At 32.2% G+C, this 19,623-nt stretch overlaps 2 protein-coding genes and 1 non-coding gene across 4 annotated transcripts; 1 reads left to right on the plus strand and 2 right to left on the minus strand.

The window, feature by feature from the left end:
• Positions 1 to 2,541: 2,541 nt before the first annotated feature.
• On the minus strand, positions 2,542 to 7,933 carry LOC107774225 (NEDD8-conjugating enzyme Ubc12). Of its 2 annotated transcripts, XM_075226161.1 has the most exons (7): positions 7,785 to 7,912; positions 6,917 to 6,956; positions 6,614 to 6,727; positions 3,748 to 3,856; positions 3,450 to 3,528; positions 3,059 to 3,175; positions 2,542 to 2,973 (listed from the first exon to the last, which is right to left on the minus strand). In XM_075226161.1, the coding sequence occupies exons 3-7, from the start codon at positions 6,720 to 6,722 to the stop codon at positions 2,836 to 2,838; spliced, it is 552 nt and encodes a 183-aa protein (XP_075082262.1). In that variant the 5' UTR covers positions 6,723 to 6,727; positions 6,917 to 6,956; positions 7,785 to 7,912; the 3' UTR covers positions 2,542 to 2,835. The 2 variants fall into 2 exon arrangements, with proteins under 2 accessions (XP_075082262.1, XP_075082261.1); XM_075226160.1 differs by lacking the exon at positions 6,917 to 6,956 and having other exon boundaries at positions 7,785 to 7,933.
• A 9,319-nt stretch (positions 7,934 to 17,252) lies between these two features.
• Positions 17,253 to 18,354, plus strand: LOC107774226 (geranylgeranyl pyrophosphate synthase, chloroplastic-like). Its single transcript, NM_001325177.1, is given in 1 exon segment — positions 17,253 to 18,354. A coding segment is annotated over 1 exon segment (1,101 nt). The 3' UTR covers position 18,354.
• Positions 18,355 to 19,343: 989 nt separating this feature from the next.
• On the minus strand, positions 19,344 to 19,415 carry TRNAD-GUC (transfer RNA aspartic acid (anticodon GUC)). Its single transcript has one exon. It is a non-coding gene; the product is annotated as a tRNA-Asp (tRNA).
• Between the last annotated feature and the right edge of the window lie 208 nt (positions 19,416 to 19,623).

The following is a 19,623-nucleotide window of genomic DNA, read 5'->3' on the forward strand; positions in this document are numbered from 1 at the left end:
ATAACCTTAATATTTTTACAAAAGATTATAAATTAAAAAATATATATAAAGAAAAGGACGAACAACGAATATGGAACGAAGAGAAAGTTAGAAAATTTATTATTGGGAAAGTATTTTATGAATTAAAAAATATTATTAAAGATAAATTAGTAAAAGTCTTAGTCAATCTAAAAGTGCTTATAAGCTAATAAGTCATAAATATAGTATTAGTTTATTAGCACTTGGCTTATAAGTATTTTGGGTGTTTAACAAATGCGTAAATAAGTTAAAAAGTGTTTATAAGCCAGTTTGACCAGCTTATAAGCTTAGCCAAACATCATAAAAAATAATTTTTACTTGTATAAACTGGCATATTAAATAAATTTTATTACACTGTAGGTGTGCATAAATATAAGTCGTTTAGGTTGAAGATTAAAGTAGTGATAATGATATTTTGAAATTTTGGGTATTGAAATCTCAACTTAAAACAAATCAGAGTAAATGGGTTTCATTATTACTTACACGTAAATGGACAATCACATATAATTGGAAGTAAAGATAAGAGTGTGTCTTCCTTTATTTATTGGCAATAAAATTTCTCAAAGATGTAGAGGTGGGATGAGTTATCAACGGAAGATGAAACAAAATAGAAATTTGAGAAATAGACCTTAGCATTAGAGACTTAGGATTCGTTTGGTTTGAAGACAAGTTATGGTGAAATTAGTCCTATCGATATTAGTTATATTGGAATTAGTCATATCGAGATTAGTTATATTGGAATTAGTTATGCTGGGATTAATTATCATTGTATTATTTTCTATTGATTGTTTGGTGTGTTATATTAATGTGGGATTGTCAATTTTAGTGATTTATCCTAGGATTACTATTCTACTCTCTGACATGTATAAGTTATTCCAGTACTATTTTTAATCCCGGAATAACTTATTTCAGGATTAGTAACCAAATAAAGGATAAGGAGATACTCTAAATTTTTATCCCAAGATTATTTTTACTTATCCATCATACCAAACAACTTCTTAAAAGTTAGAATGTTCCACATAATATCGAACAAGTAAATTAACTGAAATATAGTGGGCGTTTGGACATAAGAATTATAAAAAAAATAATTTTTTTTCAAGTAAAAATAGTATTTCAAAATTAGAGTTGTGTTTGAACATGAATATAATTTTGGGTTGTTTTTGACTTTTTTTGAGTTATCTAAGTGAAAATTTTGAAAAACAGCTTTTTGAAATTTTTTAAATTTTCAAAAAAATTCAAAATTTATCTTCAAGTGAAAAATAAAAACTTTATAATCAAACATTGATTTAGAAAAAAAATAAAAAATAATTTATAAAAAAATAAAAAAAATTCTTATGTCCAAACGGGCTCTAATATAAGGAGCAATATTATCTCATTTGCTTTAAAAGGTTGATTTGGGAGTATTCACTGTGTTCTTTAATAATTTTTTAAAAAAAAAAGGGGGCGAGGATTCAGATCAGGTGATTAGAGAGAGAAGCAATAGGTACAAAACACTCTGATTTTACTGAAATCTCTGTCTCAAGAATCAAAACCCTACTTAAGCATCATGTATTTGTGTTGTATTATGTACTAAAGTAATAGTAAAAATTTTGGACGAACATATAGTACTCCTTTGTGATTGTGGGGGACAATTATTTTTCTTTTTTAACTTTTATAAAAACTTTATTGATGGTAAAAAAGCAATTTTGCAACAGAGATGTCTCCTCGGTTATTGAAGCAGTCAATAAGCCAATAAATAACTGCCACATCAGTAATTGTAGTCCCCACTCCCAGTTGCTCAGCTCAATTATTAGCTGATCAGATCAGTCAATCGTTACATCGGACTCAAAATTTATTTTATCCTTTCTATTTCGAATTGAAAAGACTAAAAAAGGCTCATATTAAAACAGTAGGACATTACATTTGATCCATATTCTCCGTCTCTGACTCAAATATTATAAACAAATTTAACTTATTTATTCGATTAATATTTGAAGACCAATAAAACGGAAAGAAATATTTCCTAGGTAGCAAAGCTACTTTAGTGGATCGTCTCTGTAAAAAATTACATTAATATCTTAAACATTCACTAAAAACACCATCTTAGTCCAAAGGCCGAAAAAGGTATTCTTCGGGATCTAATTTCCAGAGTTTAATAGAAGTAAAACCTAAGATTAGCCTGCCTTGGCCATGTTATGTCATTATTCTCGGATAATTTTAGCAATTACACATTTGGCCGGTCAGTCAAAAATAATTAAATTCACTAGCCAAATATATAAAAATATACACTGGTTATACATATATTACATATTAATATACAAAATATATACATTATACCAACTATTATTTTTTGAAACAGCTATATAATATAATTTGCCTATTTTGACATCAAACCCATGATAAAACAAGACTAGTAGACTACCTACAGCACAAAACACACAGCCCTAGTAATAACTCAAGAAATCTAATAAAAAAAACTGTTTTCCTTTTTTTGGGATCATGTCTACCTTGGAAAAAGCAGCTGAACTGATAAGACAATTATCATGCTTGAATCTCCCATAGAATAAAAATTTCAGATTGTACACAAGTTAATCCAAAACATAGGTCTACACCATTGGTCTTACGCAATAAACTTGTCCAAAAACAAAATGCATAAGTTTACACTTAGCATACAGAAATTTTTCTGGTCCTGAGTTACATATATTTTAAGACATTTGAACCCATTCTGTTGCAGAAAGACCACCTGAAATGATTTTGCACCCAAACTTTACAGAATCCCAGAGTTCTCAAACTTCCAGCATTCAGCTTCTTCAATCAATTGATTCAGAAGTAAAGATGTTACATGCAGCGAGGAAAGAACGTTTGCCCAACATAGCCTCCATGCATTGCCCTTCTAACGTTGGACTCGAACAACTTTGGGTTGTCTCTTAATACAGCAGCTGCATCATGATTGAGGGGATCCTCGTGATTCGGCTCCTGCAGAATATCACAAGTTCTAACTGCTAAATACTTTAAATGAGTGACAAGTGAAGTATCTTTACATCGATATTAAGAAAAATACCGTGAACAGATGATATAAGCCATAGATAATGGTGTTAATGTTCAGCACAGGTTTCCAGTCTTCTCGAAGAATGTTGAGACACACATTTCCTTCTAAGTCAATATTAGGGTGGTAAACCTGCAAAAAAAAAAAAAAAAATGTATTACGGTGATAACGATAAACTGTCCAAGTCTCCAACACATTCTAGTAAGAAAATAAACAAGATAAGTATAGGGATCTTTACACTAATAGCCGGATATTCCATTGTTTATTTTTTCTAGACATATACATTGATTATACACAATCATACACATATACTGCATATATTATACCTCCACCGACTATTTTTAGTTTAAGTAGTTGGGTGGGCGGCCATTTGGGTTAATTCTTCATAAGTATAACCAATACCCACCTTTGTCTTGCACTTAACCTTTGGGGCTTCATGAGGATACATTGGAGAAATACTGAAAGAGAAGGTAAATGTGCCACCCCTGTAGACAGGCAACAAAGAACAAATAATCAATAACATCACCACATAAAGCTAATTAAATTCACCAACGTGCCCTGTTAATAAGAAAGCAGAAAGGCGTGAAGAAAGTTGAACTAGCAAGACAGTAATTACTTCTTAAAAGTAAGAAACTTGAAGAACGAATGGTCTACAAATAGTTGCACATCTTTTTGATAGGTAAGTTTGTAACAAAATTACTTACATATAATATCCTTCATCAGGCCGAATGGTGACTTCAAAGTTCATGAGGTCGTCTTTTCCATTGGGAAATGATATGCTACATGTTTTGGGTAGATTTAGCTCACTTATATCTACAAGATAAAAAGGGTTACTCATCATAATCTGAGATGAACGATAGAAGATAGCAGAAAGTACGAGCTAGAGAAAATAAATGCATAGAAGAAGTTAGGACAAAGAGATACATCATACAAGTAGTTAAAAAATTCCTTTCAGACAGCTGCTAGCAAGTGAGATTTTTCAAGAAATTCTCCAATTCCTAAGAGGATTCATTCAGAGAAACGAAATAGAAGCAAATAAATTATCGTGCTATAGTCTCACATCAAGCAACAAAATCTCTCTCTTTGTCTCTCCCCCACCCCTCTATGCTTGAGTGCACGTGTAATAGTTGTAGCACACAGAAGACAGCAGTATGATTGAGCACTCGGATATACAAAAGGTTGAAAATCATCACCTGTCTCCAAGGCTGCACCAGGAGAAACAAAGCAGTAGAAGAATGACAAAAAATGGCTTTAACAGTTTAACCTCTGCAGTAATATATGGGAAATTTCTAGATAACCATGATCGAAAGGGATCCTTGGTGTAACCGGTAAAGTTGCTGCAATATGACCAGGAGGTTACGGGTTCAAACCATGGAAACAACCTCTTGCAGAAATGCAGGGTAAGGTTGCATACAATAGACCCTTGTAGTCCGGCCCTTCTCCCGACCCCGCGCATAGCGGGAGCTTAGTGCACCGGGCTGCCCTTTTTTTTAATCTGGATAACCATGATCAATGTACGTGATATTAAGACGGCATCTTAAAATTTTGCAGTGTGTTTAGCTGCTAAAGAGTGAGAAGAGAGAAGAAACTATGCCTATTCACTTGACAATTTCTAAAAGAAAACTTTGAGGTGGGCAACACGATATCTTTGTAGACTTAATTCAACTTCTCAAAGATTTTATACCTACTTCAGATTTTCAAAATTTTATATTTATTTCAAATCAAAATATGGAAAAACAGGGAAAGCAATTTTTTTGCAAAAAACGAGGGATCAGCTTATGTGGAAGGTGTTACTTGTGCAAGGTAAATGGCGAGACAGTGATTTAACTTCTATTACATTGCAAATTTGTATGGTGAATTTGGTGTGTTTCTTAACTTGTATGGGATTCAATGGGCGATGCCAGCACATGTGAAACAAATGCTAAGCAGCTGGCAAAGTCAGAGGACGAATAAAGTGAGGAAGAAGAATTGGAGGTCCTTTCCTTTATGTATAGTCTGGAATGTTTGGTTCAAAGGGAACAGAAGATGTTCTGAGGAGAAGGAAGAGAACATTGTGTAGCTGAAGAATAGAAGCATTCTAAGTTTAGAAATTTGCTGATTTTTCTAATAATGATCTTGATGTAATGCTGGAGTTTCTGGAGTCCTCCTATCTAGCTCTGTTGTACTTTGTCTCTGTACCAGCTTGGTACTGAAATTATGTCAATAATACCTTTACTTATCAAAAAAAAAAAAAGGAAGAAAAAATGGCGAAGGCACAGGCACATCCACCCCCATCTTTATTACTGTCCAGTTCTTCTATTTGTACCAATCCTCCTCGACCTCCAACCTTTTGCCTGTTTGATCAGGGAGGTACCTCATGAATGTGGTAAGAGGGTGTGACACAGTGGATTTGATTCTAAAAGTTTGGCAAGTAATAGGATGGGCCTGTAATATTGTTGCCATTTTACACGGTCTTGAATTAAGATGGAGAAGAACAGCATGAGGCATAGTGGGAAGAGGATCAATGGAGAAAACACGAGGACGACAGATCCAATCCCACTTGAACAAAAAATCAAGCAAAATCAACTGAAGACGTAAGAACTCAGCGTTGTTTCCATGAAGGCATGAACTGATAGCCACTTACACTCCCTCCCTGCCTGAGAGATTTTTCAAGTACTTCAAACACATAGCTCTTCATTGTGCATATACTTCCCGCAGTTCTTGAGACAGTTATATGGGAGAAAAACGATTTAGTTTCCAAGAAAATATACATCACAAACATAAACCTTTTCAACAAGTCTTAACACTTAAGAACCTAAATCTTACTTTCTCCTTATTGGGTGCCAAAACCTTAGAATTAATTCGATCCTACCTGGATTTTTACTCTAAAACCATCACTTGGAACAAAGCAGACCCATAAAGTTTCTATTACATGGCCTGGAGGAATAATGCCATAAGAATGCGGAGATCCAAGATCGCTCATAGGTACACAGGGTTTTGGAGCTCCTCCAACAAAAAAACAATGTACTACATTTGGCAACAAGAGGAATCGGAAAGAAGAAAGGAAACTGCTTGATTTTTATTTTATTGCCATCAGTCCAGTTATGACTTGATGTGCAAGTGAAAGTCATACTCAAAATCTTGGAGATATATTACTTCCTCCATTCAGTCCAACTTCAGGTTGGTAAAAAGAGTTGATGTGGTCTCAACCAACCGAAAAGGAAAATGTAATCTAAGCCTTTTTTTTAAAGTAAATGTACACTAACCCGTGTCATGTAATTTACCCTCTTTCTTGCCTTCCACTTTTCAGTCCAACCAAGACAATCTAAGACTACTTCAGCGTATCTAGTTATCAAGTTGTCATGCAAGAAGCACTTAGTAAAATTATCTCACAAGATGCAAAATGGTTAAATCACTAGTTAACCTGTTCAAAACTCAGGATATCTCACCAATAGAGGGCTATATAACAAATCAGATCTAAGATGACCAATTTGTCGTACAGAAAGCACTCACTAGAAACAACTTGCAAGATGCTAAATGGCTAAAGCACTAGTACACTTAAAAGATGATGGAATTAGAAAAAGAAACCACCTTTGTGAAGACGCAACTCTCCTGCACTTTGCTTCTTGACTGGTGGCTTTCCATTTGCATTCTCAGCTTGTTCTCTCTGCTTTTCTTTTACTTTAAACAACTTAATCATGATCCCTGCAAGAGAAAAACATATAACATAACCGGAGCATGAAAGACCATTCAAAGTGCATGAAACTATTTTCCCTTTTTTTTTCCTTTTCTAACAACAATAACAACTTACAAACACATAAAATTTGCTGCAGTTATATCAATGAAGACTGGAATATCATTTCTTTCCGTAACTTATAAAGATTTCAGGCGCACCTTCTAGATTGTGAAAATGGGTCTTCTGAGCAATATTTACCTTGAAGCAAAAGAATAAAGAATGGTTCATTTTTTGTATTCTTAACTCACAAGGTCACCTATTTATCCCCTGGTAATTGGTAAAATCATTAATCATACTACTCCTATTCAGTAAGAATTATCCTATTGATTTTAGCGCAGGTAGGCTTGACAGAAAGACCTGTAACCAACTCTGGTCTATGAAAAAATGTCACATATACAAACAACTAGGCCTCAACCCCAAGCAAGTCGGGGTCGGCTATACGAATCCTTACTGACCACGTTGTCCCATTAAAGCTCATCTTACCAATATCATACAAAATAAAAAAATGTCAAAAATCAAAAGAAAAATTAAGTTATATCGAACATCTTCATATTTGGGTGCACATAAAGCATAATTTTTTAACAAATAGTAAAACAACAGTTGACCCATAAGAAAACTAACCAACATCTAAAGATTTTAAAACCTAGCAGAACAAACTATGACCCAAGTCAAAGACTCAAACTTTAACCTAATCAATAAGCAAATAGTCTTCGGAAAGTAAAATTGAAACAAACCCATAAAAGAATAACTATAATACAAGAAGAACAAACAGGAAAAACAATCAGCTCAGATAAAAAACACAAGCAAGAAGCAGAATTCATTGATTAAAAAAAAACTTGAAAACTCAGTTGAAATAATCAGCAAAATAAAGGGTTTCAAAAGATAAAAGCAACTGACAGTAAAACTGATCGATTACGCGATCTGGGAAACAATCAAAACCTCAGACAATCACTGAATCTACAAAAGGGTGTACAACTATAAGTACATAAAAATAAAGATTATGTAAAAAAAAAAAAAAAATGAAACCTGCTTAGGTGAGAAGGCACAAAGAAGCTGAAGAAAGAAGAGGATTTTTGTGATCTCAGGTTAGCGTGAGAGCCAGCAAATGGGTTCTGTTCTTCTCTCTTATCGAATTGATGAGAGAGAATCTGAAGAAAGAAATACCTCTGGACGCTAGTCCACCTTTTTATATTTCACTCTTTTTTTTTTTTTTTTTTTTTATATTTCACTCTTGAACCACAATATAATTACCTCTTCTTCAATAATCAATGCATTTAACTTTTTCCATTTTATTTTTGCTTTGAAAAAAGGGATATATTACCTTTTTCATAAATTTATATTTAAAATAATTTATTTCCTCTTTCTCAATTTATGTGACAATATTAGTATTTTGAGAGTCAAATGAATTATTCTTTGACCGTAATTTTTTATATGTCGTTTAGATATTTTGAATTATTAATTAGTAACTTATAGTACTTTTTACGTAGTTTCCTAATATATAAATTTTATTTCGAAAAACTTAAAGATTCTATGTTCATATACACAATCAAAATTAATAAGTTTGAATCTCAAAAAGCAAAAAAATCATATAAATTGGGACAAAGGGAGTATATACCTAAAACATTTGTTGTTCTGTCAGCTAACTAATCTTTCACTTCAATTGAAATAAGTACGAGCTTTAACATTTAATTCGTCGAGCTTATTCAATTAACAATGAAAAATGAATAAATTAAATAACAAAATGCGAGAACGTTATAAATTTACCCCTTAACTTTTGATTGTGTTTTAAAATTACTTTCAAGTTAGAGCTTTTTAGGTGTCCAGGGCAAAAATTAACCTTTTTTCCTAATTGCAGGATAATATTAGACCTAAAATTTTAACAAATGATGAAGTTAATCAATTTCAGACAGTATAATAGTATAAATAAGGAGTGAATTGAGAGAGGACAAATATAAAGTTTTAGTGCGACAGTATAACAATAACAACAAACTCAGTGTAATTCTACAAGTAAGATCTGGGGATGGTAGTATTTACGCAAACCTGACTCCTACCTTCAAGAAGGCAAAGAGGTTGTTTTCGGTAGACCATCGGCTTAGGAAAAGGTAAAAAGGAAGGGCAACAACAAGCACACCAATTAGAAAGCCAAAGCGAAAATACAAAACTAACATTAGGTACTACAATCAAAAAAACCAAAACGGAAACAACAACAAGTAATAACAGAAGTCAAGGAATACGGGAATATACAAATGGCACTAAGTCATGTACTAATGAATAAAAGATCAAGTTTCACTTCGACAAGTACAATTTTTTTAGGGAACTTTGCATAACTGTCACGATTTAAAAGAAATATAATATTTTTTTAAGCATGAAACCCAATATTACAGTCGTGGCAGGAAAATATTTATATCTGTAGCACGCAGCTCCATTAAAATAGGAATATTAATTATTAATCCGTAAACATAAGCAATTTGAATGGAAAGTCAATAATTCTTTATACAAAAATCATGCCTTTTTCTCTTTATGTATTAGCTTTTCTTCTTTTTCTTCATCTTCTTAATTTTGTTTTATGCCGAATCCAATATATTTTCTAAATTTGTTCCATTCGTTTTCTTTTTAATTATCTTTCTTAAGTTTTTCTCTTCCTTCTTTCTTCCTTTCTTAACATAAAGATCTTACTTCGATAATAATATATGTTAATATATACAAAATATATATATATATATATATAAAATATATATAAAATACACAAAAAATATACATAAAAATATATTTTCAATTAAGATGACACTTAGACATGTGAAATATACATAAAAATATATATCTTACATTTAATTAAGATGGCATATAAATATACAAAAAAATATACATAAAAAATATATCCTGAATTAAAATGGCACTTGACATATAAAATATATTTGAAATATATATTAAAAATACATCTTAAAATAAGATGGCACTTCACAAATAAATATACAAAAATTATATACATAAAAATACATTTTGAATTAAAGTGATACTTGTTATACAAAGTATAAAAGACATATAAATCAATACATCTTGAATTTAGGTGGCATTTACATATGCATCAGATTTTCAAAAATGGAGTGAAAAAAATAAATGTTGGAAAGGGAGAATGGAGATAGACAAAAAAAATACTTCATGTGATTAGTGAGTCAGTTAACTTATTAAATGTTGAGCTTGATTTTTATAATACGCTAATAATGAAAAAAAGTACTCTTTATGAAATGAATAATAAATGATGTTATTTTTTAAAATAATTGTTAAAAAATAATCAAACGTTTATTTAAGAGAGAATTCGATTCTAATGGATCGGTTAGATGTAATAAGAAGTACGGCGAGTATTCCTTGGTGTAACTAGAGGATGGCACGTGTAATTTCTAATTTTTAAATATTAAATAACGGCTGGGTAACTTGAATATATCAAGTGAAACGGAGGATATATGTAGTTTATTTCCGACAGTAGAGGAGTAAATTTAACCCTTTTCGGTTTCCCTAATTTGTTTTTATCTTTTGTTTTGTTGCTAATTTTCAAGGTTTGTTTCAGAGGGTCAGTTATGTATTAATCGAATCTCATTGCATCAACAAAAACAACACAACATAGGCAGGTCGCATTGGTTTCCCCACTGTATACATACACTGCATCAAACAGTATGTGAATTGCAAATTTGCAATTAACTCCCTAAATTCTGGAGGTTAGCACATCTTACCCCTTAAGAATTTAGTTGATATATATACAAATTCTTTGGGGGAAAATGGAGTAATAAAAGGAGAATGGTAGTTGAGTTTCAAGCTAAATATGAATTATTCTTATAATATAATTATTGAGTCAATTGCATGTTTATAATAATTCAAATGGCTCAATCATTAACCAATAGGAAAGGAAAATGACATTGTATAGCCGCTCTCAAAATAATAGCCGAAAAATATATTTTTTTTATATACATATACATTTTGCATGTTAAATATAAAAATTATATATTTTTTTGGCTACCGAATATAAATAGCTTCTCGTAGGGTTAAAACTGATAATACCAAAAATAAGAAGGTAAATATGTAGAAAATCTATAACTTAATCTAGAGCCATGACGTCAAAGAAAGACTCAAAGCAAGTATATAAGTTATTTACTTCACTATATCCATTTTCTATAGGTTGTATGTGATCTCCAGTTTGAATGTGTCATCGCAAATGACAATATTTCTTGACGTGAGTACTACTTTTAGTAAAAGTCTAACTTTATAACCTAAGCTCCAATTATCGATTGGAACCAAAACGAGAAGAATACAGTGGTGGACTGTTCGATTACACCAAATCATATTAATTGTCATGATTAAGTCATAAACTAAGGATTAGTACAACACCGGTGTGGTGTGAGTACGTGAATAAGTATCTCATTCTCAAGGACCCTTTTTCATTTTCTTTATAACTTATATACGTTGTTCTCATGAAGGAAAATGATAAAATATGCAAAATCATATACTGGTTGGGTTCTACCATTTTTGTCAATATTGTGTGCACTATTTTCTTTTTATATATCTTTTCATTCTTCTATAGTTCAAAGAATAACGCAAATTTACAAAGGGAAAAGAATGGACAACCAGAGACTTTTAAAAGGTTTAACCCAAAAGCAATATAGAGTTTCGGCTGAATTCTTTTATCAATTTTGGATAAAATTGGTTACTTGAGAAGAAAAAAAAAAAGGAGAACTATTCAAACTATCACTTCATAAACAATTTCAACCAAAACTAGCCCAAAAATAAATTATTTACCAGAAAGGACACAAATGTCATTTAATTCAAACAATTTTCAATTAATGTAAGCTTTTAAAGCATACAATAAGCTAAAGTGACTTTCAGAGCATCATAATTCGATTTACAAATCACTATTAAATATTAGTTTGTTGATTGGGGCGAAAGATTAAACTGAAAATGCCATGGGCATCCATTGAAGCTTGTTTAAGCTTGAATTCAAAATTTTGAATTTCGAAATCAGAATTTATTTCGAGTGGGTATTGTTGAAATATATTGGGTACATCTTAATGAGTGTGAAACTCTATTTTTGGATGATTTGATGGAGATTTTAGGTGGTTCGAATTGAAATTTGAACGAAATTTGAAGTACACAAGAAGAACATGGAAGAAGATGATATGTGTATCTCACTGCGTATCTCCGTGTATCTTTTGTGTATCACTTATGTATCATATATGTATCTTTTATGTATCATATATGTATCTCTTGTGTATCTCATGTATATCCATGTATATATGTATGTGAGGTACATGTTTGATTCATATGCCGTAGATAAATTTGTAAACTCGATTTCAACTACGAATTTTGACTCAAAACTAGTCCAAATTACCTCCAATCTTCCTCAAATTTTGTATATTGACGCATCTATACGTTTTCAATGAATTATAACCATTGAAAAAGGTCTCCTTTTGCTTAGAATTTTAGGATCTTGAATAATGTTTTTGTTTGTGTTTCATCTTTGCTATCTCATCCATGAAATTTTCTTTCCGTCTTGCGTCTAATGTTGATGATCACGCTTAAAAATATGGAAGGAGATCTTTGCGTGTGATTCTTGAAAAAAAATAATACTTATTTATCTAGATTTTTTAATTTTTATATACGCTTGATTAGTTTTGATTATGTGATTAATGGCTAAGGTTTTGCAAAACTAAATTGCGTTTCATGAGGCCCAGTAGTTGGGTGTGTAATGGACTAGCTATGACTTATGAACTGACCCGAGAGGGATGGCCTGCTTAGATCAGACCTAATGTCTCTCAAGACATGAGATTCCAATTTTCAAATGTCTCAACTCTCAACTAATAAATTCCAATGTTCGTCTTTGGCAAATCTGTAAAATCAGCTTATTTTGAGAAGTGTTTTGCAAAAAAATATTTTTGGAGAAAAACAGTTTGTGTTTGGCTAATCAATTTAAAAAGCACTTTTGAACAATAATTTGTGTTTGGCCAAACTTTTCAAAAAGTATTTTTAAGTGTCAAATTTTAAATAAGTACATGAAGATATTTGCTTAATAGTTAATATTATATAAGTAGATAATTGATCACAAATATTTATTATTAAATATAATAATTAAGTTTTTTTATTTAATTTAAGTACAATATAAAAATAAAATTAAAAAATACTTTAGTCTTTCAAGATAATTTAAATATATAAAAAAATCATTCAATAAATATGAAAACTCATCCCAAAAGTCATTGTATATTACTTAATAGTTTAAAATTTTAAATTAAGGTTAATTTGGTATATATAATATTTTGCGAGGGTACTTTTGGTAAGATAAAAAGTCAAAACTGCTTCTGCTTCTGGGGAGAGGCTATTTTTTCTACATCTTAAAAATTATTTCTGCTTCTAGCCGAAAGCACCCCCAAAAAAAAAAGTTTGGTCAAGCACCTAAAAATGAGTGAAGACATACCTTTTTGGAGAAAAAAAATACTTTTAGTTTTGGGAAAACTTGGCCAAATAAGCTATTAATCAATACCAAGTTTCTCAACAACAACAAAAAAAACAAATCAGCTAAGAATGCAATGCATCAAATGAAAGTCATATTCAAATGAATGTGTATTTTGAAAGAACTGTAGAACTACAACAGCGTTACATAGATGTTTTAATGATGGTAAATAACTTACTTCTATTTGAAGGAAAACAACTTCAAAGAAAGAAGACTTCCAATAAAGAAGAAATCAAGATTCCACTGAAGATCTAAAAGCAAGGATCAAGGAATCAATTTGTGCCATTTTCGTTCTATACATGATTTACTATGTTTTGTCAATTTTTTGTTGAAATCTTTGTCTTTAATTTTTGAGTTTTTTGATTTGCGTTTCTATCAAAGTTTAATTCTTTTTGTAGGCATAGTAGTTGTTTGGTTGTGGTGGGGGTGGGAGGAGATTTGTTTTTTGATATTTTTGCTGAAGATTTGTTTTGTGATAGAAATTGAGTTGAAGGAAATGCAAAGAATAGGCACCGTGTCAAAACTCAAAAGCAAGAAAAGTACTATTATCGTGACAGAGTTGTTGGTATATAACAACACCAACATACTTTGTATCAAAGATTTTAAATACTTGTAAGAGAATTCTCTTGCAATCCAAGAGGACTGGACGTAGAATTCACATGGAATCTGAACTAGTATAAAACATCGGGTGTTATTTATTTTCTGTTATTTATTTTTCTGTATTTTGTTTATATCTCTCGCATCAAGAATCCAGTCGACTAGTTAGAAAAAAAATTAGTCAGCTACATTATAAAAAATAAAAAAATTACAATTCACCCCCTTTTGTACTTTCACATAGTACATTTCCTCAGTAGTAATTTATGCATATACCGTCTTTAGTTTTATACCAGCTTATATAGTTCCCCCAGCCTTGCTCAGTTGGTAAAAATATCTCCACCCACGATCATTAGATCTTGGGTTTGAGTCATGCTGGAAGGGAAGTGTAGAAACACCGTAGATCCTCCTAACGGAGGGGTTTAAAAAAAAGAAACTATATAGTACTATTTTACTTGGTAGGTTTATCCAATGGGAATAGGACAACCGGAATTAAATTCACCTTTTATGCAATAAAATCTTACTGGTTTATTTTATAAGTTTTGGTGGCAACCTCAATGTCAATATTGACTGATGGTTCATCAGAGTTGAGGAACCAAAAATTAAACAATTATCTTTAAAGGGCACGCGATTTTTCCTGGTAAGAGCAATAAGAATCACAAATTACGGTAGTGGTATCTAAAATTCTTTCGGACGATATGTATGTGTTCAATACTCGCCATCTTATTTTCCTTTTGGCAGTTTCTTAATAATAATAATAAAGCAATAGAAATTAGAAGGACTTTGCTGGACACTTCTATTGCGAATCTTTTGGCGAGCAGATTTAATCAGAATGGGTCTAATTCTCATGTCAACAATATGTAATTTGATTTTGTCTCATGGTCATTGACTCGTGGTTCTTGTTCGACCAGATTTTGTCACTCATTACCGAATTGCGTCGTCATGTATCTTGAAAAATCATTTCGAGATCATGTAGTATATACCTGACGGATTCAATCGAACTCATAACTTTCGATGTGAAGCAAAAATTTATATGTAAAATCTACTAAAATTGCAACAAATAGTAGATTTGAACCCATAGCTTTAAAATATACTGAGTTCAACGCTAAAAATCTTATAAGGTAAACCCATAAAATTTAAATCATGGATCTGCTTATGTCTATTTGCTCATATAGCAACCTGCACTCTAAAGGTATTTATATCCATGAATTATAAAATGTTTAGATATACACGACATACACCAGAAAGGCAGAAACAATTATACGTGAATCATAATAGTTCCCAAAAGTGTAGTTCTCTTAGTCAACATAAGTTATGATCCGAAGAAACCAGAAAATGAAAGAAATGACGTCTAATTAACTAAATTATAAGAATAATCTTTCAGCTGCCAAAGTATAATTTTTGGAAAAAAATACGAAAATGAGACAATATGCATATTGACTTTTTACATTGTTAGACAATTTAAACACCACTAAAAATATAAATCATTTTATTATATATATGAATTAATCAGCTACAATCGTTTTAAATTATACCTACAATTTCTAAAAGATCATTACAATAACAGCAGCAAAAAATTCAGTATAATCCCACAAGTGAGGTCTGATGAGAGTAGTGTCTACGCAAACCTTACCCCACCTTAAAGGTAGAGAGGTTGTAAACGATCATTACATATAACTTAAATTATATATGTTACATTAAAGTTGATTCCATAAACTCATATTAAAGTTGATTCCATAAACTTATATTACTTCCAAGGCCTACAACAGAAACTAAATAGATTTCAAGTATTCTTGGGCATCTTAATTTTTTGATCAATACAAAATAAATAAATCATAGTTCGTCTATTCTGCCCAAAAAAAAAGAAGGAAAAGTAAAACACATACTCATACATGAACTCATACTAAATGTGCTTTCTTCTCTACTTACTCCCCCTATGATTGGTCTCATGTCACCGCTGAATTACTTAAAACCCTTCTCCTGTCTCTTTGTAATTCTTAAATGTACCGTCTCTGGTCCAAATAACCGTATCTTTTGGATCGGGGTTTCCAATACCCATCATCTCCTTTTTCTGTCTGCTTTTCACATGTTTTTTGTTTTGTTTCCCATACCGTGTTCTGGTGGTAGGTATTCGTATTGAGATTTTATTAAATTCAAATTCGTATGGAAAAATCTCATATTTAGGGTAATGTTCTCTAATAAAAGTGATTTTATACTTAAAAATCTCTAATTAAGGATAAAAATTACTTATCACTTCGTCACAATCCTGATTGGTTGCTTTCCGTGTTACTTTCTAAGTCGCTTAATTTTCCATTTTTGCCTAAAATTTACTCATAAAAATACATAATAGGCCTATGGGCAAGATTTTAAAGTTGAAAAAAATATTTGAAGATTCGTAAATAAAACTTATTTTTACATTTGAAATATTGCTTAAATAAGTTATTTAAAGTTCAATATTCGCAAATTCTGATAGTCAAACCACCTATTGCAAACACTAAGGTTTACATTGAAATACAATTAATATGAAGATGGAAAATATTTGGTTAAAGCCGGAAGAAAAGAATATTTGGAGTTAATCGAAGAAGACATTCAAAAATTGAAGTTGTATTTGTACATGGATTACACTAGCACGAAAACTTAAAATATTATGAGTAAAAGTCATTGTTTCATTTAAATTCTCTTTAAATGTGTTATTTTAATATTTCACTTGTATTTCAAGTACAAATGACCAAACTTACAAATTCTAATAAATGAGTTTAAATTATATACTATGAAATTTTCGTACACTATCAATACAATTTAATATGTCATAGCAAATTACTTACTCCCGCCGTTTCAATTTAAATGACATACTTTCCTTATTAGTTTGTTCAAAAAAGAATGACATATTTTTATATTTAAAAATAATTTTAACTTTAAATTTTTCATTTTACTCATTTTACTTAATGATAAGTTTTTAGAGCCACACAAATGCATGACCCACTAAGCTTTTACCCCTTAAGCTTTTAGGACCACGTGTTTCAAAAGTATTCTTTTTTTTTTCGTTCTTAAATTTTGTGTCAAGTCAAACTATATCATTTATATTGAAACTAAGTGAAGTCATACTATATCGAGTACTAACAAATAAAAATACATTTAGTAATATAATTACCAATAATTACCTTTTTAAGTTGCATGAGAAAAATTCTTTTGCATAAACCTTAAGCTCATTTTGAATAGTACTTCACGTGAAGTCTTCGGCCAACTACGTATGTCCAAATGGGCCGTCCTCTCATTCCCATTTCCATTAGAAAACAACCCCATTACAGTCCAACTTCGCCACTCCATTTAACGGTCCATTTGCGCTACTCCATTTCAGCTTCTTTTATACATCTTTCACTATTATTTTAAGCTTATTTTCTGCAAAAATGAAATCTATGAATCTTGTCGATTCATGGGCTGCTCAAGTCTGTTCAGTTTTCAATCAAACCATACCCAATAAAACCTTCACTGGATTCATGAAAATTCCTGTGAAAAACCCAAGTTTTTTGAAACAGAAAAGACCATTTTCTGCTCTAAGTGTGTCAGCTATTGCTACCAAAGAAGATGAGAAAGTTAAGGAAGTTGAAACACAAAAGGAGCAATTCAATTTCAAAACTTACGTAGCTGAAAAGGCTATTTCTGTAAATAAAGCTTTAGATGAGGCTGTTATAGTAAAAGACCCACCTGTGATCCACGAAGCAATGCGCTATTCACTTCTCGCCGGCGGCAAAAGAGTCCGACCGATGCTCTGCCTCGCCGCCTGCGAGCTCGTCGGCGGCGACCAATCCAACGCCATGCCGGCTGCTTGCGCCGTCGAGATGATCCACACTATGTCCCTCATTCACGACGATTTACCTTGTATGGATAACGACGATCTCCGCCGTGGAAAGCCGACGAACCACAAAGTCTACGGCGAGGACGTGGCGGTCCTCGCCGGAGACTCGCTCCTCGCTTTCGCCTTCGAGTACATCGCCACCGCTACCGCCGGAGTTTCACCGTCGAGGATCCTCGCCGCCATCGGCGAACTGGCGAAATCCATCGGAACTGAAGGGTTAGTAGCTGGACAAGTAGCGGATATAGCTTGTACTGGTAACCCTAATGTTGGACTCGACACACTCGAATTCATTCACATACACAAAACGGCGGCGCTTCTAGAAGCTTCCGTAGTTCTCGGAGCAATCCTCGGCGGCGGAACAGATGAAGAAGTGGAGAAATTGAGGATATTCGCGAGATGTATTGGATTATTGTTTCAAGTAGTAGATGATATACTCGATGTTACAAAGTCGTCGGAGGTGCTCGGAAAAACCGCCGGAAAAGATTTGGCAGTAGATAAAACGACGTATCCAAAACTGCTGGGATTGGAAAAGGCTAAGGAATTTGCGGCGGAGCTCAACCGAGATGCTAAACAACAGCTGGTGGAATTTGATCCACACAAAGCTGCTCCCTTGATTGCTTTGGCGGATTACATTGCTTATCGTGAAAATTAGGAAATTAAATTTTACTTATATTTTTCTTCGAGTTATACGGTGTAATGCGCGAATCAAGCGTTTCCGTTAATTAACTGTAGCTTCTTCATTTTCAGTTTTTCACCCTGTGGTTTGAATCTTGAATCTACATGTGAAAGTCAAGGTGATTTATTATTGAACTAATTTCTGTCCTTAGAGGCTGGAATGGTTCATTTTGACACCATTTTTTTTATTTTTTTCTGTTGGTAAGTACAAATTTGTGGAAATTCATTACGGTTAAATACATATTCGCATTAGTTGTTAAAAAGAAAGGTAAGAATTCAAGTAATATAACCATAAATGTGTGTGTGGAAAACATTTACATTTTGTATTTATGAAAGTTTAACCATTACATTAGTGGATACAACCATAACAAATCACGGTTGTTTGTTTTCATTGAATTAGAATTAGCTAAAATTCTATTGGGGAATGTTACGATTTTGGTTTGACCAAACACATAGTGTTGATAAGGTTTTACCAATACATTAGTGGAATGCTACGATTTTCTTGTTTATGTCAAAGTTTTGGAGTGATTCGGTACTTCTTCTGATCTTTAAAACAAGAATAACAAGATTTTTATTAAAAGAGTCCTCTGACGAACCACATGGGGTGCTTTGAGCCACGTTTTTTCAATTTGGTTTCCTCAGAAAGTGAAACAACGGTTCGTGCTCCTTGACTGTATCTGCATGTACAAAGAAGTAAATGGTTGATATGAAGATATGAATCACTTAATAAAACAAAGACATGACTTTAGATACAAAACCGAATTTTTAAGGAGTTAAGCACATGTTAAACTTAGATAATCCAATGTTAGATAAACATAATCCTAAGAGGATTGTCAAGCTGGCACTTGAATACCCTAATTAGTCTTGAAGTAAATGACATTGCGGAAAAGAAATAAATAAGTTACGGGATCAACTGTCGGACAAGCTAAGCACAAAGAGAATATAAAATATAAAAAGAACAAAATATCGCCGTTGCCGGGGATCGAACCCGGGTCACCCGCGTGACAGGCGGGAATACTTACCACTATACTACAACGACCTTGTTGCTTACCCTTTCCTCCAAATATAATATATTCTGTACAAATATTACATAGTTCAGTGCTAAGTAGTACGTCTAATGCACTTGGTTGAGAAATACAAAAATCGGCTTCAGCCGATATACACGAATTATATGAATCTCCACAGTTTTGGTTTTCCGTATTACTATTAGATTATGCTCTTGCTACAGTAGGCATTTGAAACTAGTA

The sequence above is a fragment of the Nicotiana tabacum genome, chromosome 12 (assembly GCF_000715075.1).
Source record: "Nicotiana tabacum cultivar K326 chromosome 12, ASM71507v2, whole genome shotgun sequence".
Lineage (NCBI taxonomy): Eukaryota > Viridiplantae > Streptophyta > Magnoliopsida > Solanales > Solanaceae > Nicotiana > Nicotiana tabacum.

What these genes read in the sequence shown, in the direction of transcription:
- LOC107774225 (XM_075226160.1), bottom strand. Translation starts at nt 6,722, where the DNA reads ATGATTAAGTTGTTTAAAGTAAAAGAAAAGCAGAGAGAACAAGCTGAG. An exon ending in AGAGTTGCGTCTTCACAAAG is followed by an intron (nt 3,857 to 6,613) that starts GTGGTTTCTTTT and finishes TTTATCTTGTAG; the next exon opens with ATATAAGTGAGCTAAATCTA. An exon ending in GCTTATATCATCTGTTCACG is followed by an intron (nt 2,974 to 3,058) that starts GTATTTTTCTTA and finishes GATATTCTGCAG; the next exon opens with GAGCCGAATCACGAGGATCC.